The sequence below is a fragment of the Nerophis ophidion genome, linkage group LG16 (assembly GCF_033978795.1).
Source record: "Nerophis ophidion isolate RoL-2023_Sa linkage group LG16, RoL_Noph_v1.0, whole genome shotgun sequence".
NCBI classification, from domain to species: Eukaryota; Metazoa; Chordata; class Actinopteri; order Syngnathiformes; family Syngnathidae; genus Nerophis; species Nerophis ophidion.
The window spans coordinates 29,196,441-29,221,347 of record NC_084626.1 but is presented as its reverse complement, the minus strand read 5'-3'; the positions used below and the strand labels follow the sequence as shown (position 1 = coordinate 29,221,347).

The 24,907-nt window shown below is 40.4% G+C and overlaps 1 protein-coding gene across 2 annotated transcripts in view; it reads left to right on the top strand.

Annotated features, from left to right (window-relative positions):
- Nucleotides 1–24,907, top strand: part of ccdc120b (coiled-coil domain containing 120b) — a 78,672-nt gene that overhangs the window by 39,516 nt on the left and 14,249 nt on the right. The window contains exons 2-10 of one of the 2 annotated variants that reach the window (XM_061874831.1): nt 4,360–4,478; nt 4,560–4,663; nt 5,061–5,191; nt 9,385–9,486; nt 9,556–9,676; nt 14,309–14,368; nt 14,470–14,623; nt 14,711–14,812; nt 18,773–19,798. In XM_061874831.1, coding sequence (XP_061730815.1) covers nt 4,612–4,663; nt 5,061–5,191; nt 9,385–9,486; nt 9,556–9,676; nt 14,309–14,368; nt 14,470–14,623; nt 14,711–14,812; nt 18,773–19,798 — 1,748 coding nt within the window. In that variant the 5' untranslated portion in view covers nt 4,360–4,478; nt 4,560–4,611. Of the gene's footprint in view, nt 1–4,359; nt 4,479–4,559; nt 4,664–5,060; nt 5,192–9,384; nt 9,677–14,308; nt 14,369–14,469; nt 14,624–14,710; nt 14,813–18,772; nt 19,799–24,907 lie in introns of both variants that reach the window. The other variant, XM_061874830.1, reaches the window with a different exon arrangement.

The following is a 24,907-nucleotide window of genomic DNA, read 5'->3' as shown; positions in this document are numbered from 1 at the left end:
ATTCAGACTCGGATATCAGTGGCTTAAGCGATTCAACAGATTGCACATGTATTGAAACAGATGGTCGGAGTATGGAGGCAGATAGCGAAAACGAAATTGAAGAAGAAATTGAAGCTATTGAGCGAATAGCTATTGACGCTATTCGGCCATAGCATGGGTGTACCTAATGAAGTGGCCCATAGCATGGCTGCCTTATTAGCATCGCCGGTAAAATGTGCAGACCAAACAATCAGGACTTTCGCATCTTGTGACACTGGAGCAACTTAAATCCGTCGATTGGTAAGTGTTTGTTTCGCATTAAATGTGGGTATCTAGTTTCAAATGTACATACAGCTAGTGTAAATAGCATGTTAGCATCGATTAGCATAGCATGTTAGCATTGATTAGCTGGCAGTCATGCCGTGACCAAATATGTCTGATTAGCACATAAGTCAACAACATCAACAAAACTCACCTTTGTGATTTCGTTGACTTAATCGTTGCAAATGCATCTGCAGGTTATCCAGACATCTCTGTGTCATGTCTGTCTTAGCATCGCCGGTCAAATGTGAAGACACTCTGGTACATTCAATGGGGGTCTGGCGGCAGATTTCTTGCCAGTGGTGCAACTTGAATCCCTCCCTGTTAGTGTTGTTACACCCTCCGACAACACACCGTCGAGGCATGATGTCTCCAAGGTTCCAAAAAATAGTCGAAAAAACGGAAAATAACAGAGCTGAGACCCGGTGTTTGTAATGTGAAAATGAAAATGGCGGGTGTGTTACCTCGGTGACGTCACGTTCTGACGTCATCGCTAAAAGACCTATAAACAGAAAGGCGTTTAATTTGCCAAAATTCACCCATTTAGAGTTCGGAAATCGGTTAAAAAAATACAAGGTCTTTTTTCTGCAACATCAAGGTATATATTGACGCTTGCATAGGTCTGGTGATAATGTTCCCCTTTAAGCCTTTCAATGTGGTCCGCCAGACATTCCCAAATAATTTTTTGGGATCTTTAAGATGGCTGCCATTATGATGTGCAGTGTTGTTTTCAAATGACCGTGACACTTGAACTATATAAAGTATTTCAATGGTTGGAATCTGCGCTTTTGCATGATTTACTAGTTACTATGGTAATCTAAGTCACAGCAGCTCAGACGAGGCACCAAGCAGTGTGGGTGGGGAGCGTTTCCACAGAGTGTTTCCAGAGCGACCAGCCTGAAATGTGTATGTCAGGGACAGACATGGAAGGACATTTTTCCAACAAAGTTCTAAATCTTAGTAATATATCAGATTGTAGGTGGGGTTTTTTTTTTACCCATTGCGTTCATTTTTCAGTGTGTTTGTTGCATTTTTGTTTCATTTTGCTTGATTGTAAAATATGACGATCGAAAGGGGGTGTGACGTTCTTACGTTGTCAATATTCAGTGTTTTATCATTCATAGTTAATATTGTAAATCCCACTTTCTTTATTTTCATGTACATTCTGGGTGTCTCATTCAGTAGAAAAATTAAAGATTCCATCCCGCTTTTTAAGGCGGTCTGTCATAATGTTTTTAGCTTTCAATTAGACATTATTGTGAGGTTTTGTATTTGTGTTCCTGAAAATAGGACCCAAGCACACATACTGTACTGCAGATTTTCACAGTTTATACATATATGTATGTACGTATGTATGTATATATATATATATATATATATGTGTGTATATATAGATAGATATACCGGCCCCCAGACACATTTTTTTTCCTCTTAATTTCGCCCCCTGAGTCAAAATAATTGCCCAGGACTGCATAAGTGTTATTACATTTACAATAAATTGCAGTTTTTGCAGTTTGCCGTGGTGTAGCTAAAAGCAAGCTATTTTTTCAAGCCAATACCAATAACTTCCTGTTTCTCAAGACCAATACCAATAACTGAAAACTCTTTTATATGTGTTATTTTTTATTTAGAAAAACTGAAGTTTGTGCACACTTGGCGTTAAGAAAGACTCAAACAAACTGTACCTAAAGATTTGTCCTGACAAGAGCCAGTATCTTCAGCGGTCATCCAGTCCCATCTTTTGTTTCATGATAAATTCCCAGATTGCTTTTGCTCTTGGGTCGTCTCTGGCAAACGTTCTGCACTTTACAAACGCCATGGCGATAGACACAAGCCGCCTGGCTTTTCTTTGTTGGTGACTTTAGACCAGCTTCTTCTGCCGCCGGCTTTTAAAACACTAGCATGCTAGCATTTCAGGTGGCTGATAACGGTTTGATGTGTTGAAGCACGATGTTGTTTTACTCATATTCGAATGTATGCAGAACATTTGGCGCAAATAGCACGCAAGAAGTCTTCATTTGAAACAGTGAAGAAGTCTCCCACTATTGATGCCATGTTTGTTTACAATGAGCTCGGGGAAAGTTTATGACAGGCTTACGGCATGGCATGTAGGAGAAAAGGAGCGCTTGATTCCCTTGCTGTTACCCACCTACAGTACAGGACAAACTTGCCTCATTGGTGCGGTTTTTTTTGTTTTTTAAACCGGTTATAGTAGCTTTTTTTTCATTTATTTAACTTTAACTTAATGGATTTGTACCTATAACCGGTACCTGGGAATTGGTACCGGGACTCAGACGGTACCAATCTTTGTTGTAGTTTTCATTACCATATTTGGAAGTGTTAAAATAACTATGTACAATCGCTAATGCTAATCAGTAGTATGTACAGTCGTGGTCAAAAGTTTACATACACTTGTAAAGAATGGTAAATGGGTTTTACTTGTATAGCGCTTTTCTACCTTCAAGGTACTCAAAGCGCTTTGACACTATTTCCACATTTACCCATTCACACACACACTCACACACTGATGGCGGGAGCTGCCATGCAAGGCCCTATCCACGAACCATCAGGAGCAAGGGTGAAGTGTCTTGCTCAAGGACACAACAGATGTGACGAGGTTGGTAGAAGGTGGGGATTGAACCAGGAACCCTCAGATTGCTGGCACGGCCACTCTCCCAACCGCACCACGCCGTCCCCTAAAGAACATAATGTCATGGCTGTCTTAAATTTCCAAATAATTTCTACAACTCTTTTTTTTGTGTGTGATAGAGTGATTGGGGCCCCTAATTGTTTGTGACTAAAAACATTCATGAATTTTGGTTATTTTATTAATTTATTATGGGTCTACTGGAAATGTGACCAAATCTGCTGGGTCAAAATTATACATACAGCAATGTTAATATTTGGTTACATGTCCCTTGGCAAGTTTGACTGCAATAATGCACTTTTGGTAGCCATCCACAAAGAATTTTTGACCACTCCTTTTGATTGATTGATTGAAACTTTTATTAGTAGATTGCACAGTACAGTACATATTCCGTACAATTGACCACTAAGTGGTAACACCTGAATAACATTTTCAACTTGTTTAAGTCAGGGTTCACGTTAATCAATTCATGGTGAATTCATTTCTCTTGACAAAATTGGTGCAGTTCAGCTAAATGTGTTGGTTTTCTGACATGGACTTGTTTCATCAGCATTGTCCACGCCTTTAAGGGCTATATAAGTAAACATTGATTGATTGATTGATTGATTAAGGGAGGACTTTGGGAAGGCCATTCCAAAACCTTAATTCTAGCCTGATTTAGCCATTCCTTTACCACTTCTGACGTGTGTTTGGGGTCATTGTCCTGTTGGAACACCCAACTGCGCCCAAGACCCAATCTCCAGGCTGATGATTTTAGGTTGTCCTGAAGAATTAGGAGGTAATCCTCCTTTTTCATTGTCCCGTTTACTCACTGTAAAGCACCAGTTCCACTGGCAGCAAAACAGGCCCAGAGCATGATACTACCACCACCTTGCTTGACGGTAGGTGTGGTGTTCCTGGGATTAAAGGCCTCACCTTGTCTTCTCCAAACATATTGCTGGCTATTGTGGCCAAACAGCTAAATGTTTGTTTCATCTGACATCACATGGACAAAGATAAGACCTTCTGGAGGAAAGTACTGTGGTCCGAGCGTTATATCAGGCATACTTGCTTTGTTGGCATAACATTATCTGGAGGCAGTTTGGCTGTGTCTGCTATGAGTTTTGCTCGAGTGCTTATTTCCCTGCCAAGTGTTTGAGTCTGCAATTGCACATGACGTCCCGTGCAGCAGATGGATCAAAATATGGTATACTTTGATATTACATAAATCAGTATCCTGCTTGTGCCGATGGAATTTGGTCACGGCTTATAAAAGTAACAAATTCGGTACCCATCCCTGCTTTTAAATGTTATCAAATGTATTGACGTGATGTCATAATTAGTCAGGTCTATTGTGCACCACTAGTTCCTAATATATGCATATTTTATTACCTTAATATTTAGCAATACACCCTATTCATTGTCTTTTGAAGGATTGGGTAGTCAGCTCCTTCGGTGTCCTGAGGCCACGTCTGGATGAGGAGACACACAGTCATCCACTGCTGATCTGCTGACTAAACGCCTCACGCTAACACATGGCTGATACAACAAGGTCTGTATGCAAAAAAAAAACAACAATCTGCATGTGGGTTTTCAGCTCATTTTGAAGGTAAACACATTTTCTGTTCATCAGGCTGAGAACGTGGCAGGGAGCGTGAATCGTGTTGTCCTAAGAATTACATCTCATGGAGGTCAAAGGCCATCTGATCACATCCATGGGTTTGGTAGGAGCTCCAGGTGAGTAGACACTTGACTACCTCACAGACACGGTGTAAAGGCCCACTCTTTCATGCCCGGACTAGCCCGGAATGGCCTGGAGGAATTTCCCCCGTGTGTTTTCACTCGCAGTCAAACCGAATGAAAACATGAGTGTTTCTCTCAAGGGAACTGCCAACTGGAACAACAGCTGCATGTGTGAAAGCCTTTTGTTCACATACTGACACCACAGCTGTCTGACTATCTTATCAGAGCATTGTGAGTCTGTGTGACCAAGTGCAGACGCCACAAATACACACTTTAGAGACAACTACTGTGAAAGTGTAAAAATTAACCCCCTCTGTCCCCAACACAATACCTCCTATTTTTAATAAGTAATGTATTTGTCAAGATTTCTTGTGTTTAATGTGTTGTGTAGATGTCCAAGGGTGCCAGGACAGCAAGCTGCAGGCTGAGCGGGCGACAGCTCTGCAAGAGAGGAAGCAGGCCCTGGAGGCTCTGCTTAACACACGCGTGGAAGAGCTCAAACTCGTCTGTTTGCAGGAAGCAGTGAGTACTCGCTTTGAAGCACACTATGCTTTACAACTACAACACCACTAGCCGTAAATAATTAATAATATACTGTATTAACCGTTGTGCGAGCTTAAAGGGGAACTGCATTTTTGGGGGGAATTTTACCTATTGTTCAAAATCATTATGAAAGACAAGGGGAGGGATGTATTATTTTTTTATTACGTTCTAACTCGTAAATAAACATAAATAAAAGTCAATGGGAGGTCCCCTGTTCCGCCCATAAAACCCCCCAAAAAACATCCAAAAACCGCCAACAATACTCCGTTTAAATTTTGTGACATGAATATTCACCAAGTATTATTGATATTGTTATTAAAAGCGATAACACAGACAAACTATTCATAGTGACGCCGTGATCACTGGCTTGTGTGACAATGTTGACACGGTCGACTGATCAGCGGTTTCCTCGTTTCCTTGCTCGTCAAACTTTATTGGAGATCATAAATAACCCCTCTCAACTGGATAGTAGAAGGACAAAGACATATTCTGAAAAGCTGGTACACTTTGACAGCCAAATTACACTCGGGAATGGCGAGAAGGACAGGAAAAGACGCTTGTTTCCACCTCCCTTTTCTTCACGAGGGTTACGAGTCATTCTTCATCTCAATGGGAGTATATGAACTTCCTAGCAGTCGGCATCCTAATGGCAGCAGACCTTGTACAGTAAGTGATGTTTTATTATGTTTGTTGGCTCTCATAAAGTCTGCAGTGAGTAGTAATCAGTGATGTCATTTATAAGAAAAAAAGTCATGAGGCGTTTTTTTTCAATTATTGAGCTGCGTATGCTTGAAATGATCAGAATGAATAAATATTAAATGTTATTATGAATGTGCCTGTTACTTCATTCCATACAGTAATGTACTTACATCATGTATAAAAAACCTTAATGGAGATGTTTGGATATGTTTAAGGGCTTTATAGGCAGAATAGAGGCAAAATTCCCCCCAAAACACAGAAGACTGCATATTTGCTTCAGAAATTAAAATAATGGATGGATGGTGATAATTTTGAAGTGCATCGAAAGGAAAAAAAGAGCTGTATTTAAATAGGTAGCTAAGGAAATGGAGAATGCTGACTTCATTTCGGACTCCAGAACAAATAAATACGAATGAGATGAAAGACAATAAAGCAGGTACTGTGTATTACAAGATAAATAATAAAGTGTACACAAACCTCTTCACGCTGCATTTGTGCACTCTAAACTGATTAGCAATAACTCTGTATTCAACACCATTAGCAAGCTTGTACAGAACAATAGCAACCCTCATCTGAAGCAGTATCTGGGAACTACTGCTCTTTTGTTTCTAACTTAAACCTCCTTCCATCAAACCACAGTTTGTTGAATTAACTTTGAGACATTTAAAAGTTTCCTCGTCTGAAAAGTCCTTAAAAACAACCCTCTACCATCAGTCTTCGGTTTGAACCCGCATTCACGAATCCGGGAGGCGTTTTTGACATTAGTGCAATCTCTGATGATTTCTTGACGCCGTCTCTGATTTAACATCAGCATAGCCATTGGAGACCTAACATTTTTAATGTGTGCCAATATTACTATTATTATCAGGTAGAACAAGAACTGGGGTGTTCACTTGGGTTTGACATCATAGTTAAGCCAGAAAAGCAAAACATTTTTCCAGGCTAAAAGGAAATAAATGCCTCCCAGTGTAAGATAGGCCCATGGCATATGACCAATAGTCGCAATAGAGAGAGTGAATGGACACAGATGTCACACTTAGGTGTGAAAATTAAAAAAAATAACTATTTGAAAAATCTAACTAATTTAGAGCATGGAATTGTAGTCACTTACTGCTAGGATCAAAAGGAACCAGTTTATTAAAAGTGCCATAATTCCACTATTAATATTTTTTCATTTTTTATTTTCAATGCTTGAATTTTTTTAACAACTTTAAATCTATCTATTGATGTATTTTTTGTTTGTTTTATTTGTGTTATGGTCCTTTTGTCAAAACTTTTTTTTTTCTTTTTACATAATAGGAAAATGCAAAATATGCAATTTTAGAGTCGAATATTTAAGGGTGGGTGATTACAGTCTTGGATGACCAATCATTTTAAACACCATTGATTTTAGTAGATCTTTTTGCAATGCCTAATGAGCTAGATGAGAGCGACAGCGAGCAGGATTTAGTTGAGTATGAGTTCTCACAAGTTTTGTTTATACAACTGCCCAAGATCATTTTCATTGCATATCAGCGGTTTAATGGCAGTTTACCTCATTTACGCTCATCAAAGCTCAGAGAATTATGCGTCATGGTTTTGTGGTGCCGTCTAGAAAATAAGGGGTACAATTACTCCAAAAAAAAGTATTGTTTTTCAATCGGCAGTAATTTGATTTTTTTTGTTTTTTTTTATGGAAAAAGCGTAGGAATATACCAGGATTACGATCTGTTAAAATGGGAATGAGTAGGGCCAAAAGACGTTTTAAGAGACAGTGTGTATACTTCAGTTGTACATCTTATTTTAACAATGTTGCAATCAAAGACACAATGCAATTAAAAAAACAAACAAACAAGATGAAATGAGAAAAGCTAACTTTCAGACCGGTAACCTTTGAAATGAACAATATACATTACATAAGGAACACATCTAATGCCTTTTGGGCCCTAGGTTTTCACGAAGGTTAACGCCTGTGTATAGAAGAAGACCTATTAGAAAAGCTTGCTGGTATGGTAATAATTAGGGCTGTAACGGTATTAAAATCTCACGGTACGATGTTATCACCATATTAAGGCCACAGTACATAATTATTGTGGAATATGTTCGAAAAAAAGATTTCAAAATGTTATGGTGTGTAAAATATATTGGCAAAAATGTTTAGGATATCACACTGCAATTGAACGCACACATAATGCCAAAATGTTCTAATGATATTTATTACTACAAACATGTATTTTTAATTGCAAAGAATTGTGCAGGAGCATCCAATGTTTTAAGAAAATATTTGTAAAAAAATCTTACATTTGTGTGTTTAAAGTGATAATGTAAACATCCAGGGTAAACAATAATGTTCACTTTACCCAGGAAATGAATGATGGATTGAGGATTTATCAAGTAGTTTGTCAGTTTTTTCATATTTCACGCAGTGTACAGTTTTTTTTTTTGTGAATACCTCTGTGCGATTGGACGTGACCGACTGGGTCTGTGTCTCCCTTGGCAACAAAAATGGCGCGCTTTGCTTTGCAGAATGCATACTTTCTTACCTCCGCCGAAGAGGTTATGTTTTCGCCAGGGTTTGTTTGTCTGTTTTATTTGTCCAGGGTGTACCCCGCTTTCCGCCCGATTGTAGCTGAGATAGGCGCCAGCGCCCCCCGCAACCCCAAAAGGGAATAAGCGGTAGAAAATGGATGGATGGATAACTCAAACAATTATTGATCGATTTAAGGTGACATTTTAAGGAAATGTACCAAAAAAACAATTCCTCTCACCTTACGGACACACTTCCCTTTTTGCGCAGAGGATTCTGGGAGATGTTGTGTATTTTCGCATCACAAAATAACTACACACTAAGTTTTTGTTTGATACCGTCACGCGTCACTGCAATATTGTGAAGACTTTGAAACCGAAATACCATATCTACAATACCGTTACCCCCCTAGTAATAGTTAATCATATACTGGAGTGGTGTAAGTAATAGACTAAATCAATGTTTAAAGCTGGTAATAAGACTTTTTTAAAGATATTAAACCTTGATGTAAGCTTTTTTCCATCCATCCATCCATCCATCCATCCATCCATCCATTCTCTACTGCTTGTCCCTCTCAGGGTCACGAGGTGTGCTGGAGCCTATCCTTTTTTTTTTCAAATGAAATCTATGGCTATTCGCTGTCCTCCTATTATAGAGGCACATCTGTCAGAGACATTCATTCACACATACAGTGACTCACTCTGTGAACAAACTATTCTTAGCCCCCTTCAAGTTGCCAATAAAGCTAATTTAAAAGTTACTGCACTTCCTCCTCGCCTACTGCTATAGAGGTATTTTATGGCGGCGACATTATTCCTGCCATAACTGTTTCAGAGCGGCCAGCCATTTAAAGGATGGTTTTATAGCAACTTAAAGTAATCTGTTAAGTGGTGTCCTTTTTATGAAATACTTTTGCCCTGATAGGCCGGCGAGGAGAGGGATTTCAGTTAATTGATTTCCTCCACAGGAGCTGACTGGGAAGTTGCCACGAGCGTTCCCTCTGGAGACGGGGGAGAAACCCCCAGCAGTGCAGCGCAAAGCTGGCCTACCGCCCAACTGCAAGGCAGAAGTAAGTCAACACCTTGAATATTTTTTTGTGCACTGTGGTCTAACACAAGTGCTTGTGGCTTGGATGCAGGATGAAGCTGCACAAAGAAGGCAGGTGAAAACAATCTTTAGCGGCACTCTGTACAGACACACTGAGTCAGACCGAAACATCCCAAATAGCAAGAGGACAGTTCATCGGGGCTGTCACACAGGTAATGCACACCTTTACTTAAGTTAGTAATTAGGTACATGTTTGATGCCATGCGCATAAAATGACAGCCGGTTGAGGAGTAGTTTCCGTAAAGCGTTAAAGGGGAAATACAATGAAGTCCATAAAGCGACGTTTGGTTGACTGATTTACTCATGTCGACATAAGCAGTTGTTGATATAATCCAAACAAAAAAAACAACTATTGCTTAGACATTTATTAGTCACTTTCTCTCATGGTAGCGCATGATTGCTGTTGGTGGGACCCCAGAATGCAGAGGCTATAGGCAAAGTGCAGATAAGAAGGTCTTTTAATTAGAACTAGGTAGGCAAAAATCAATAGGTACACCATTAAGATGAGATGATCGGTGATGGTAATTAGTAGGGGTGTAACGGTACGTGTATTTGTGTCGACCGTTTCGGTACGGGGGTTTCGGTTCGGCACGAGAGCGTACCGAACAAGTTCGGAAGCAGAAGTCTTCACAAGCTGCTCTGCTTTCTGCCTCTGTCTATGCCTCATCGTCCCGCCCACACAACCATCTGATTGGTTACATACAAAGCCAATCAGCAGTGCGTATTCAGAGCAATGTAACAGCCAATCAGCAGTGCGTATTCGGACTTCAGAGCGATGAAGTCAATGCTTTACGTCGAGCAGATATTCGTCTAGCAGGGGAGGAGCGGACTCTACCCAAATTTTACTAAACACTTCCCAGTCACGACTATTACAAACATCAATTTGAGCCTGTTGACCTAATAGAAACTTAAACTGCAGCTCAGCTCGCTCACAGTATAGGCTTGAGATGAAGGCTAATTAGCTTTTAGCGTAACGTTAGCTCATTTTTCTGTGTGCGTGCGTGCGTGTGTACGTGCGTGCGTGTGCGTGCGTGCTTGTGTGTGTTTTAGGGGCAGCAAAGCCCTGTCTGTCCGTTATTTCATTGAACTCCATTGTGTTTAGGGATGAATAGTCTCTCCTATTGCAATTGTACTATTTTTCAGCTATAGTTACATGAATCATTAGTAATGTAGCAGCCTAGTTTTGAATAGCAGGGTCCCTGCTATCACATGTTGATAAAAATACAACATTTACATAATAAAAGTCAACTACAGGCTTCCCAAATGCTGTAATAAATTAAGCATGATGAGTTGACATTAAACAGTTTCAATGGAAACTGTTTAATGTTAAACTTTTTATATGTAGAAGAAAGGTTTTTTCATTTTATTTAATATAAGCAACAACTTGAGGCAGTTTAATGTGGATTAACGTGGGCAGAATTATTATAGTGTTCCCAATGTTAAAAGGATAAAGCCATTGTTTACAAATTTGGTAAATAAATAACAAAAAAATGTATATTTTGTTGATTTCTTACTGTACCGAAAATGAACCGAACCGTGACCTCTAAACTGAGGTACGTACCGAACCGAAATTTTTGTGTACCGTTACACCCCTAGTAATTAGTCACAATAGACTAACAAACCGCGCTCCCCCCCTGATTAGTGATTAAAGGCAGATCTGTTCCCTGAGAGCAGGTTTGGTAAACAGCAATTAGAGACAGTGGTCACTGTCACCACCCGACCGGTACCGGAAGACCCGATCAGTCCACGCATGCACCAAGTTTACGTCACTTCCTGGACTTGCAATATTTTACGACGGAGATTCTGCGCTGTCACATTCTGTCTTATTTGAATGCTTTGTTAATGTTTTGTACGAAATAATAGCTTGCCTAGGAGTAAAACAGAATGTGAATATAAACTGAAGAAGGGGTGGATTTTAAAAAATCAGGGAGTATTATCCTAGTGTGTGAATGTTGTCTGTCTATCTGTGTTGGCCCTGTGATGAGGTGGCGACTTGTCCAGGGTGTACCCCGCCTTCCGCCCGATTGTAGCTGAGATAGGCGCCAGCGACCCCAAAAGGGAATAAGCGGTAGAAAATGGATGGATGGATGGGAGTATTATCGCTACAATTTCAACCACATTCCCTCTTCTGTCATTGCAATGAATGACACATGGGGGCGCCACTGACTCCCATCGCATCATTTCTTTTTTTAAATTTAAAAAAAAAATTTACATTTTTCAAAATGATATACTCTATTTTTAGACTTTTGTTCTTTTGTGTGTGTAATATTTTATATGGCTTTGGTATCGGAATAAAGATGACAAAATAAGAAAACCATAGTAACTGTTACGGCGGAAACAAACATAATTGCCGTAAAACAAGTTGACGGAAGTGACGTAGGCCCCGCGCATGCGTGTATCGATCTGGTCTTCCAGTACCGGTCGGGTATTGACAATCATTTTAAGACATAACCAAAACAGTAAGGCCATGTCCACACGAACACGGAGAGTTTCAAAAACACATATTTGTGGTTGAATCAGTTGCCATCCACATACGAGTAGTTTTAAAACACATACACCTGCTGTCATGCACGTTTTGTTCAATCGGAAGCCTGGAAAAGCAGCCACAGCTGACTTGGTGGTATTACACCTCTGTTATTGTAATACTTATTTTGATATAATAGAGCAGACCTGGGCAAATTAAGGCCTGGAGGCCGCATGCGACCTGTTAAGCTTTTCAATCTGACCCGCCAGACATTTCCAAATCATTTTTTTTAGATCTTTAAGATGGAAACTGTAGCTTCCTTTATGATGTGCCGTGATGTTTTCAAATGATCGTAAGTATTGAACTATACAAAGTATTTAAATGGTTGGAATCCGCGCTTTTGCATTATATTCTAGTTACTATGGTAATCTACGTCACAGCAGCTCAGATGTTTCCACAGAGTGTTTTCCAGAGCGGCATGCTTCAAATGCGGGTGTCAGGGACAGAAGTGGAAGGAGATTTTTACAACAAAGCTCTAAAGCTTAGTGATGTATCTGATTTTAGGTGGGTTTTTTTTAACCCTTCGCGTTCATATTTCGCTGTGTTTGTTGTATTTTTGTTGCGTTTCCCTTGATTGTAAAATATATCGAATGAGAAGGGGATGTGACATTCATATTTTGTCAATATTCAGTGATTTATCGTCCATAGTTAATATCGTAAATCCCACATTCTTTCTTTTCATGTACATTCTGGGTGTCTCATATAGTAAAAAAAAAAATTAAATTCCATTCCATTTTGTAAGGTGGTCTGTCATAACGTTTTTAGCATTCAATCAGACATTATTGTGAGATTTTGTATTAGTGTTCCTAAAAATAGATATACTGGCCCCCAGACACATTTTCTTCTCTAAATTTAATCAGCAACATGGGGATAGATTACATGCACAATGAAGTGCACATTATTTCTAAAATCAGCACGCACTAACGAGCCAAGGAAACCCTTTTGCATGTTTAAGTACCTGACGGGCATAGACGTGCGTGTTCCGCCGCAAAACTCTAATAGTTATAATGCATTTAATGATCAATGTAAAGATACATGTGCAATGAAGTGTACATTGTCTTTAAAATTAACAAGGAGGAAGGATGCGTAGATTTTTTTTTGTCGTTCGGTCGCGCCCAGCTCCAGCTACACAACTGGAAGCACCACACGTAAGTTAACTTTACGATCTGTCGTTAAATAAGGATTAAAAACCTCTTATGACACAAAGCAAAAAGTCTTGCTTGTTAAAGTTGTTCCATCAGGTGGAGTTTCGACAGCAATCATATCCAAAACAGCCGACGGGCCATTTTAATTAGTCTTTTCTATTCATGATGAGTGAAAATAGCAGCATGTTGATGGTCAAACATACAATAATTCCTCTTGTAGTGTGTTTTACGGCAGGAAGGCATTGTTGTTGAGCTTTGGAAATGAGGAGTTCTAGTCTCATTCCCCCCCCCCAAAACTCTCCAAAGCGCAGAGTTTTGTAACTCTACACTTTGGCCAGCGTTTGCAAAAGTCTGCGTTTTTAAGTACAAAAGAATACGTTTGCTTGGGGACTAGAGGCCTAAACGCAGAGATTAGTATGCGTTTTTTAAGTGTCTGTATTTGTGTGGACATGGCCTACTGTAAATGAAACAAAGATATGAGCGCTAGCCTGTAAGGAACATGAAACACAGGAAAAACCCCAAAAACTATCATGCAGATTATGACACCACCAAAGACATAAGAGGAATGGGCAGTTTGTTGACATTGTTTTCCTCCATTTGGCCATGAATTATGGGTGATAGAAGTTTTTTTCATCTTTAATAAGTGTACATTTTCAATATGAGATTGGACAATTTGCCTGCGTGATGCAAGCCCATATTTTTAAACAGCTCAACACAAAAGGGTTGCGCTCAGTGTGAGCTCTACTCAGTGGCCTAGTGGTTAGAGTGTCCGCCCTGAAATCGGTAGGTTGTGAGTTCAAACCCTGGCCGAGTCATACCAATACCAAAGACTATAAAAATGAGACCCATTGCCCCCCTGCTTGGCACTCAGCATCAAGGGTTGGAATCGGGGGTTAAATCACCAAAAATGATTCCCGAGCGCGGCATCGTTGCTGCCCACTGCTCCCCTCACCTCGCAGGGGGTGATTAAGGGGATGGGTCAAATGCAGAGGACAAATTTCACCACACCTGGTGTGTGTGTGACAATCATTGGTACTTTAACTTTAACTTTAACTCAGTAGAAGGGAAACAGAGCAAGAGCGTGCACTAAAATGTTTCATCTTTTTGCCTTCCAGAGGACAGTGTCATGTCGGAGAGCACAAGCTCAATGTCCGATTCCACATCTCATGACAATGGTATGAGCGGAATGTTCATTTCACCCGCTGTTAAATGAGCGTAATACATTTTCATTCAAAATCAAATGAACCTGCGTTTAATCTGATTTCTTTCTCTAAAGAATCTTCCCCCGGTGTGGCCGCGGACCAGCGTTCTCTGTCCCATCCTCGGCTCACTGTGGGTAGTCCTGACCACAGGATCAGCAGGAAACTCTCTCCTGTTGAGATTTACTACGAAATGAGGACACGCCGCAACTCTGTCACAAGCTCTGTCAGGTGCTTTTACTTTGTGTTAATGTGTTTATAAATATATTTCACTCACACACGCTATATACCAACACATGTTGCTTTTACCTTTTACAGCCCAACTCACTCCTTACCTAGAAGTGCATCTAACGTTGAAGGCCGAAGTGTTCCAGCTACGCCTCTCTTGGCCCGAACTGCACCTATTAGTGTTCATGTCAGGTAATGCTTGATATGGGTTTGTTCTTTTTGTAGACCAAGATTTAGCCACCCGCAAGAGCTTAAGTACTTTTAAGGATGTGCTGTTGATGCCAACAATGTGAATATCAGGGGTGTGCCGTCAGGACCAGCAAGGCCTTTCTGTATATTACTATAAAGAAAGGCTTTCGTAATATTTCTCTACTTTGTTTCCATTTAAACCCCCATTATTTACTTTTTACTTTTTTTTAAAATTGATCTCAACTCTGTACACTGCTGCTGGAATTTTAATTTTCCTGAAAGAACTCTCCTGAAGAAATCAATAAAGTACTAACTATCTATCTATCTATCTATCTATCTATCTATCTATCTATCTATCTATCTATCTATCTATCTATCTATCTATCTATCTATCTATCTATCTATCCATCTCTGCTGGCGTAACATAACCAGAAATCATGATCATAATTAAAGATAAAAGTAATTTTGAATTTACTTTCCCTTAATATCTAAAAGTATTCATATTCTCTTCATGTCATATGCTCCATCCAGCGCTGTTGTTTTTAGGTTATAGAGTTTTTACCCAATCAGAATTCAGCTAGCTTCCGTTGCCATGCTGTACCAAATCTACCCAAGGCTTTCAGATTCAACAATGCGGGCAGACATTTGACAGACAGTTGCGATAGCCAATTAGATCACAACTTGTTGTCAGTAAGGCTTTTAGCTGGCCTAAAGCAGATATATATTGTGATGTTATGAGCTAGGTAACATAAGAACTCCATTACCCAGCATGCCACAGTAGTGAAGAGAACGCGCAGTAGTCCCATTTAGGGTGAACGTAGCCATGCCGGCAGCGGGATGTTTTTGATGAGCACGCTGTGGAGTAAACTTTAAGAACTCAGCCAACACGCCTTGTCTGCATCTTTTATGATTGGACAAGACAACACATATATTTGCAAGGCCATTTTCAAGAAGGATATTTAAAGAGAAAATACATCTTGTAACATGATGTCGGCAAACCTCGGAAGCTCGAATGGGCTCTACTAATTGTGAGTTCCGATATTTTATTCATCTATTTTTTTCACGTTTAAAATGTCTTTTGCAATTTTAATTTTGACAGTACCACATAAGATATGTTTTAATTGCTGATGCGGGTTTATTGATTTTTAAATGCGCCAGAAAAAAAACACTGTCGCTGGTGATTCAATGCCCGGTAGTGCATAAATGTCATACTTGCCAACCCTCCCGGATTTTCCGAGAGACTCCCGAAATTCAGCGCCTATCCTGAAAACCACCTGGGACAAATGTTCTCCTTAAATTCAGGCGGAGCTGGAGGCCACGCCCCCTCCAGCTCCATGCGGACCTGAGTGACGTGTCGACAGCCTGTTTTCACGTCCGCTTTCCCACAATATAAACAGTGTGCCTGCCCAATGAAGTTATAACTGTAGAATGATCGAGGGCGAGTTCTTGGTTTCTTATGTGGGTTTATTGTTAGGCAGTTTCATTAACGTCCTTCCAGCGCGGTAACAACACACAACAACAGCAGTCACGTTTTCGTCTACCGTAAAGCAGTTCGTCTGCCGTAAAGAGCAATGTTGTGACACTCTTAAACAGGACAATACTGCCATCTACTGTACGTTTTGGGCCGTGCTAGGGAGAGATGGAAGATTCCAGATTCTAGTGCATTTGATGAAAGCCCTTTTGTGCGTGCCACACAGCAATGCAGCATCAGAGAGGGTGTTCAGCGTGGTTAGATAAATAGTGACAGAGAATAGAACAAGGATGGATAATTCAACCCTTAACTCAACAATGAGTTGATGAGTGTTATGTGTGTGTATATGTGTAAATAAATGAACACTGAAATTCTAGTATTTCTCTTATATATATATATATATATATATATATATATATATATATATATATATATATATATATATATATATATATATATAGCTAGAATTCACTGAAAGTCAAGTATTTCTTATATATATATATGAAATACTTGACTTGGTAAATTCTAGCTTTAAATATTCTCCTCCCCTCTTAAACACGCCCCCCCCCCCACCACACCCACGCACCTCCCCCCTCCTCCCGAAATCGGAGGTCTTAAGGTTGGCAAGTATGATAAATGTGTTTGTGTATAGTATTTCTCCAGCAATGGTCACGTGGTGACATAAATGATGGTATTTTGAGTAGTAATAATTGGACACAGGACATCACTGACGGCCTAGGTGGGAAACGCACGGCCCGCCACTGGTGAATATGGAGTAGTGTTTACCACATATGTTTATTTCAAACATGAAAACAGGATTACACAGTGTGACAGAAAGTGCAACATATCCAAAGAGCAATGTTGGTAATAATGGCTTTGGAGTATAACGGCGTTAATAATGTCATTTTTTTTTAAATCTAGATAATTATGTTTCCCTTTGTTGCAACGCTGTTGCTGTTTCTGAGAATGTGAAGTGGTTGAATGACGCGCAAGTTGTCTGGTTTCGGCCACACATCAGCTGCCTGGAGAGACAGAAGGGGTGGGAATGATGCGCGGATGATTATTTGATGGGTGGCCGGATCATGCCCTGCTCACACTGTCTCACTGCACACTCTGACTGACACACAGCAAGACCCGCTATAATTGTGACGAGCCACAGCCAGAGAAGTTCAAAGGTAGCATTTTCAAACTGAAAGTACCCTCACAAGAATGTCTATGTAACATCAAGTCAAGGCAAACTTTATTGTCAATCAGACCATGCAACAGTACATTACACAGCAGACTGAATTTTTTTTTTCTCCCATACTCCAATGTGCAATATTAACACATTGAAACAAGATTTGACACGCACTAAGCATAAACTAAACATTTGACTATGCATTAGACATGCATGCTATGTCCAGGAAAAAAAGGGTTTATCCATGTCGCCCCTCACACGATCTGTATTGGCTGTCCGCAATAATTATATACAGTAGTTTCTGGATTATACAGCGCAAAATTTAAAATTCAAAATACTACCCACAGATATACATTGTGAAATTAGTTATTTCCACAAATATTTTGTAAATATTTGTGTAAATAAATAAATAAATATTCTGACTTGGCAGTAAAACGGCTGATCAAACAAAACAGATGTCATCGTCATGGACCCACTAGCTGCGGAAGGTCGACTAAATAACTCCACGGTGATGTTTTGGTGAAATTACTGACGAATTTGTGAAGCTGAAACTATACAAACAGAATGCCATTCATTGTAAGTTAATAATACTAATACAAACATTCGTAAACATGCTGGCATATTAGCTCTTGCTAACGACGCTATCTTCATTACATTACGATAGCACGTACAAATATGCATGAAAACACTCTTACAGACACCACACATTGTTTTAGTTATATTGTAAAACTTACAAACGTTTGAAGTGATGAATGAAGAATTCATACGAAACGGTAAAGGCGATTGTATTTCCGGTTGAATGGACTAAACAGAAGAAAACACCAGACATTCACCGAGCAGCACCTGCTGTGAGCAAACTAGTCAAAAAGATGGCTCTATAGCACAACTATAACAACATTTCAGTGTCTTTGCATGTGTTTTAGGAAAAATATTTGCATTATGGCGGTTAGTGAAGAAAAATCCAAAAATTAGCTACAACCGTTTTATAAGCCACATCGTTCGAAGTGTAGAAAAAAGGTTTGCAGCTTATAGTCTAGGATTTTCGGTAATAATACTTTTTCAATAATTTTGGAAAACTGGACGTAAGGAGACAGGTCTGTCATTTGTGAACAGGTGTACATATCCTTTCTTATACATTGGTACTACTTTTGCTATTTTCATTTTGTTAAGAAAGTTGCCTGTTTGAAATGATAATATTTACTAAGGGTTCTGAAAAGAAGTAGTACTGGACATCTTGGGCCCAAAGCAGGATATAGCCTAATTAATTACAGACACTTGTGCCCACATGACTAGCTAATTCTCCTCATCTCCATAGGTCGGACGTGTCTGGCGGCAATGGCTTAAAGCAGTGGTCTGGCAGTCTTGACGTGCCATACATGATACCGCTGGCCCAAGAGGCCTCCTCCTCCGACCGCAGAGGCTGCCCGTACAACTCCAGAGCCAGGCGCAGTAACAGCTCGGAGGCCCTGCTAGATCGGTCCAGTCTCCCTGACGATCCGGCCCCCAGAAACGGGATGCACCCAAAGGGAGGTCCCTACAAAAGCTCAGAGACACTCACAGACGGAAAACTACGACACATTCACCTGGGCAGCCCTGAGAAACACGCAGAGGGATCTGTGGAACAGGCCAAAATGCGTCTGTCCATGGGGGGCCGAGGGTCTGGGGCGGGCTACAACGAGCTGTTGATGGACTATATCTGGGGGAAGCAGCAGAGGATGCAAGTGCAGCATCACCTCTTCCAGTCCACGGGCAGGATCTGGCAGGATTTGCCCTCTCACTGCTCCTCTACTGGAGGAGTGGCTCCCCATGCTAACGGTTTCTCCCATTCCCAGGTGCACCTCCCAAGCGCTGCACCTCCTTACAGCCCCATGGTGGGGCGAGGGTCCCAAGATATGCGCAGGGTCAAAGTCACCAGAACCAAATCCTGTGGGCCCTTTATTCCTTTGCAGCAACACCCCCAGGAAGCCATTCTGCTGTCCGCCTACGAGTCACACCTTCCTGCCGCTGGCACGACGACGTCCTCCATTCCCAACCTGCTTCCCTACCAGACTGAACTCTCCGGCCCCGCCTTCAGTCGAAGACCCCCACAGTTCTCCCTTCCGACCCCAGAGGACTCGACGCGAAGTCTCCACAAAGCCCTGGCTCTGGAGGGACTGAGGGACTGGTACCTGAGGAACGCGCTCGGATATCCCTCTAAGAGCCACGAAGCGGGGATTTCACGTCTGTCACACCCCCACCCTCTGGCGGCCCAGGCCCAGAATGTCCAGGGTGAAGCCGCCAACCTCCCCAGGCCTCAGATGCCCCAGTCCGCCAGCTTCCATGGGCACCCGCTGCATGGCAGGTCAGTATTGCTGCTTTTTCACCATTAATGTCTCAGCTGGTTGTATTACTCCAATCCATATTCGCTGTGTGGGTGAAAGTTTTGGATCATATTTGCAGCAAAAAAAAACTGTTTTTGCAAGAATATTTGCAGAGCTTCCAATCTGTACTTTTTCATCCTAAAGCTGTTGGATTAGAGCAAGTAAACTTTTCAAAGGCTCAGGGGTTGTTTTGAGTTTTTCAAAGTGAAGCATGAAACATACATTTTAATCATTTACTGTGGGAAAGGGCAGCTAAAGTACTTAAGTTTGTGGCCAGCAGAGCCCAAAACAGTTCATTATAAAACAAAAATCACTTTTAAAACAAATACATGCATTGTTTTAACTGAAAATTGAATTATTACTATCATTGTTTATATTTTGATTAACGTATCTACCTCAAAGCCAGGAGGTTTTGGGTTTTAATCTCAGCTCGGACTAGTGCTGTGATTGGAAACACTTTGCCAATATCATGCTCTATCTGTGTTGGCCCTGTGATGAGGTGGGGACTTGTCCAGGGAGCCGCCTATCAGCCGAATGCGTCTGAGATAGGCTCCAGCGACCCTGAAAGGGACAAGCGGTAGAAAGATGGATGGATGCTCATGCATTATAGTACAAACCTCCTCCAAACCCTCTTCCATAGCTTTACATGCGCCTCTGAATAATGTAATGGTTTGTGATTGGTTGCCTTTAAGTCCTGTTATTTTTCATAAATATGACTCATTGAGGATATACTGATTCTAGTAAGAACGCGTGCATTAGCACAGGGCTTTTTAACGTTTTCCAAGCCTAGTCCCCCTAAACTAACGGAGTGAGGAAGCGGGGACCCCTTACTTATATATCTTGTATGAAATTGTTTTAAATTGAACTGGTCCTATATACTAGTCTAACGCTGAAAACGAGCGCTGCTAATTGCTAGCTGAAAACTGGCATAGCTAATCGCTAGCTGGAAACTAGCGCCGCTCATTACTACCTGGAAACTAGTGCTGCAAGTTTCTAGCTGGCAATTAAAGCGTTCATTGTTAGTAATTTTAAATACTTACCTGACTAAAATTATATAATTTTAATTTTTCTAAACCTACAAGGTACAGTAAGTGAAAATCTTATATAAAAAAATGTATGTATCGAACATAATAATAATAATAATAATGGATTAGATTTATATCGCGCTTTTCTATTGTTCGATACTCAAAGCGCTCACGGAGAAGTGGAAACCCATCATTTATCACACCTGGTGGTGGTAAGCTACATCTGTAGCCACAGCTGCCCTGGGGTAGACTGACGGATTGAACGTTCACAGTATCATGTTAGACCCGCTCGACATCCATTGCTTTCGGTCCCCTAGAGGGGGGGGGGGGGTTGCCCACATCTGAGGTCCTCTCCAAGGTTTCTCATAGTCAGCATTGTCACTGGCGTCCCACTGGATGTGAATTCTCCCTGCCCACTGGGTGTGAGTTTTCCTTGCCCTTTTGTGGGTTCTTCCGAGGATGTTGTAGTCGTAATGATTTGTGCAGTCCTTTGAGACATTTGTGATTTGGGGCTATATAAATAAACATTGATTGATTGATTGATTGAAGCGTGGCTGCCAGTTTGCGCCCACGACCCCTCCAACCACCACCAATCATTCATTCATCATTCATTCACCAGTGTGAGCGGCACCGGGGGCAAGGGTGAAGTGTCCTGCCCAAGGACACAACGGCAGCGATTTGGATGTCAATAGGTGGGAAGCGAACCTGCAACCCTCAGGTTTCTGGCAAGGCCGCTCTACCCACTACGCCATGCCGCAAGAAACATTTCAATAATGAACGAAGCAAATTATGTCCTGGACCAAAAATCACTTCATGTTCTCTACTACTCGCTAGTATTAACATATTTGAGTTATTGTACAGAAATATGTGGAAACAACTACAAATGTCCACATTGTTCATTAATTGTTACAAAAAATAAAATACTGTTACATTTTGTTGGATATACAGAACACATTTTTAGTCGCATTATTTATTCAATCAAAAATACTAAAATTCGACATCCATCCATCCATCCATTTCCTACCGCTTGTCCATAAATTGCAAACAGCTAAACTTTTGCACAAAGCAAACTATAACCTGTTACCCAAGAATGTACAACAATTCTTCTCAACAATAGAGAAGACATATAACCTTAGAGGAAAATCTAACTTAAAACATTTGTATGCTCGTACAACACTAAAAACTTTTAGCATATCTGTATGCGGAATTAAACTATGAAATGGATTAAGCAAATAATTAAACAAGTGTGTTTAAATCAATAGTGCTTACAAAGTACAAAGAAGAATAATGATGAGAAATACCATCAACCTTATTGAAAACTGGATATTCTTCATCTCAGTATGTTAATAAGGACTGACTTAATTATCTTTTACAAGAACTGCTGTATTAATCATTCACTGAAGTAATTGTGTTATAAAAAGAAGACAGTAAATGATCATATGCATTTGTAAAAGCTCTGAAGTGGGAAAGGGGTAGGATTAAAGCTTTGCTTCTTCCAACTCCTTTTCTGACATGATATAAGGAAAAATGATATGAATTTGTGATATATTATACTGTAAGTGTGTTCATGTTCAAAATAAACTAAACTGATTGATTGATTGAAACTTTTATTAGTAGATTGCACAGTTCAGTATATATTCTGTACAATTGACCACTAAATGGTAACACACGAATAAGTTTTTCACCTTGTTTAAGTCGGGGTCCACGTCAATCAATTTATAAACTAAACTCAATCAATAAGTAGGGTGACTATGTCAATGTCGTTTATAAACTACACTAAAGTGTGTTGGATCAATGTTAATGTGTATTTCAAGGGGTTGATACTATGATTTTTTTCCCCACATTTAAAACACCATGTAATGATGGTTCTTTGGTCCAAATTTTGCAGAAATTATGTTTTACAGACCCTTTTCCAGCCACTTACAGGATGTGCCGTTTTATTTACGTGCCTCCACTTTGACGTCCGCCATCTTCCATATTGAGTCCACTGAAATATATAAGTCAGAACTATACGCTACTTTGTATTAGAAATGGCAACAGCGGAGGATGCATGTGCATGTACGAGCCAGTCTGCACCACAACAAGAGGATAGAGGAAAAAGAATCATTGGACTACAATGGCGGACTTGCGCAAAACTCTATGGGTAAACTTTTACCATGTACTGTATGGAGATATACGCTGGCATCACACCTGGGGAAGAACTTTGCAAATTGAAAACGGCTCGTTTAGAGGAAGTATAAAGTTAAAGTACCAATGATTGTCACACACACACTCGATGTGGCAAAATTATTCTCTGCATTTGACCCATCACCCTTGATCACCACCTGGGAGGTGAGGGGAGCAGTGAGCAGCAGCGGTGGCCGCGCCCAGGAATCATTTTCGGTTAATCAACCCCCGATTCTAACCCTTGATGCTGAGTGCCAAGCAGGGAGGTAATGGGTCCCATTTTTATAGTCTTTGGTATGACTCAGCCGGGGTTTGAACTCACAACCTACCGATCTTAGGGCGGAGACACTCTGACCACAAGGGAAGGCAATATTGTTTTATGAATATCTCCGCCATGCCTCCATGGTTTAATTTCACATTTTCGGGAATATGCAGATCCCAGATACATAAAAACGGGTACCAGTAATTAATTAAAGTTGGATTTGCATAGTTTGTCCCCGTATAAATTTCTGGAAAAAGTGCAAGGGAATATATAAATAATATATGCAAAAAAAATATATAAAAAAAAAATCAACCACACATTACACGACTCCCCCGCATTGGGGCAGCGTGGCTCAGTTGGTAGAGCAGGCATGCTATTATCTTAGTCACTGTCGTTGTGTCCTTGGGCATGAGGCTTTACCCACCTGCTCCCAGTGCCCCCCACACTGGTTTAAATGGAACTTAAAAATGCAGATAATGTGCTTCATTATGTAAAACACTTTGACTCATCCTGCGATCCCAAAGGGAATAAGCGGTAGAAAATGGATGGATGAACTTTGACTCATGAGAGAAAAGCGCTATTATAAATATACTTCACTTTACTTCACTACCCCTGCAGACACCCAAGAGGTCACGGGCCCCGTTTTAAAGACCTGTGTATTAGCAGATTGATGGGATTGCAGTCTGAGCTAGTCAACTCTTAAGAAAGTTTGCCAATGGGGGTGCCAAAGTTACATCTTTACCAAAATATGGATTGTGGGAACGCAAACTCCGGCATTCATCTTGTAGACAGCAAAAAGATCCCCGAATTCGTCGTAAGTAGGGCTCGGCGATATGGCCTTTTATTAATATCTCGATATTTTTTAGGACATATCGCGATACACGATATATATCTTGATATTTTGCCTTAGCCTTGAATTAACACTTGGTGCATATAATCACGGCAGCATGATGATTATGTGTCTACATTAAAACATTCTTCTTCATACTGCATTAATAAATGCTCATTTTAAATTTTCATGAAGAGAGGGAAATCACAACTAAGTCAATTGACCAAAACTGTATTTATTAAACAGTTATTAAGCAGTAGCACAAACATTCATGTCATTTCAAAACAGAAAGTGCAAGATTGTCAGACATATCAAAACAACACTAAATTAAAGTGCACTTTTTGTACAGAAAGCCACTATAATAGTTTAAAACAAATAAAGTGCCCTTTTGTGCATGATGTCACACAAGATATTTCAATAACTGTCAAATAAAAATGATCTGCATAATAGGAAATCAAATAGTGTTCGTCCTTCGCTATGTGGTAGGTTCCTGCGGATATTATCTCCTTTTGTTGTTGACTATTTTTTTCATACGGTGTTGATGTGGAAATGGTTGCCTGGGCATTTTGTTGGTGTGGCACTGAATGGAGATGTTGACATGCGGAGTAAGCACTCTTCATTCTCTAGCAGGTTACTTTTCAAATGGTGCTACATATTAGCAGTAAAGCTACTTTTTGTAACAACACTTTTGCCCCCCACTCGACAAATTACGGTTGTCTGTTCGACATATTCCCACTTGAAGCCAAACCACCGCCAGACGATGAACCCCCTGCTGTTTTTCTTAGGAATTAATTCTTCCTTCATTTGT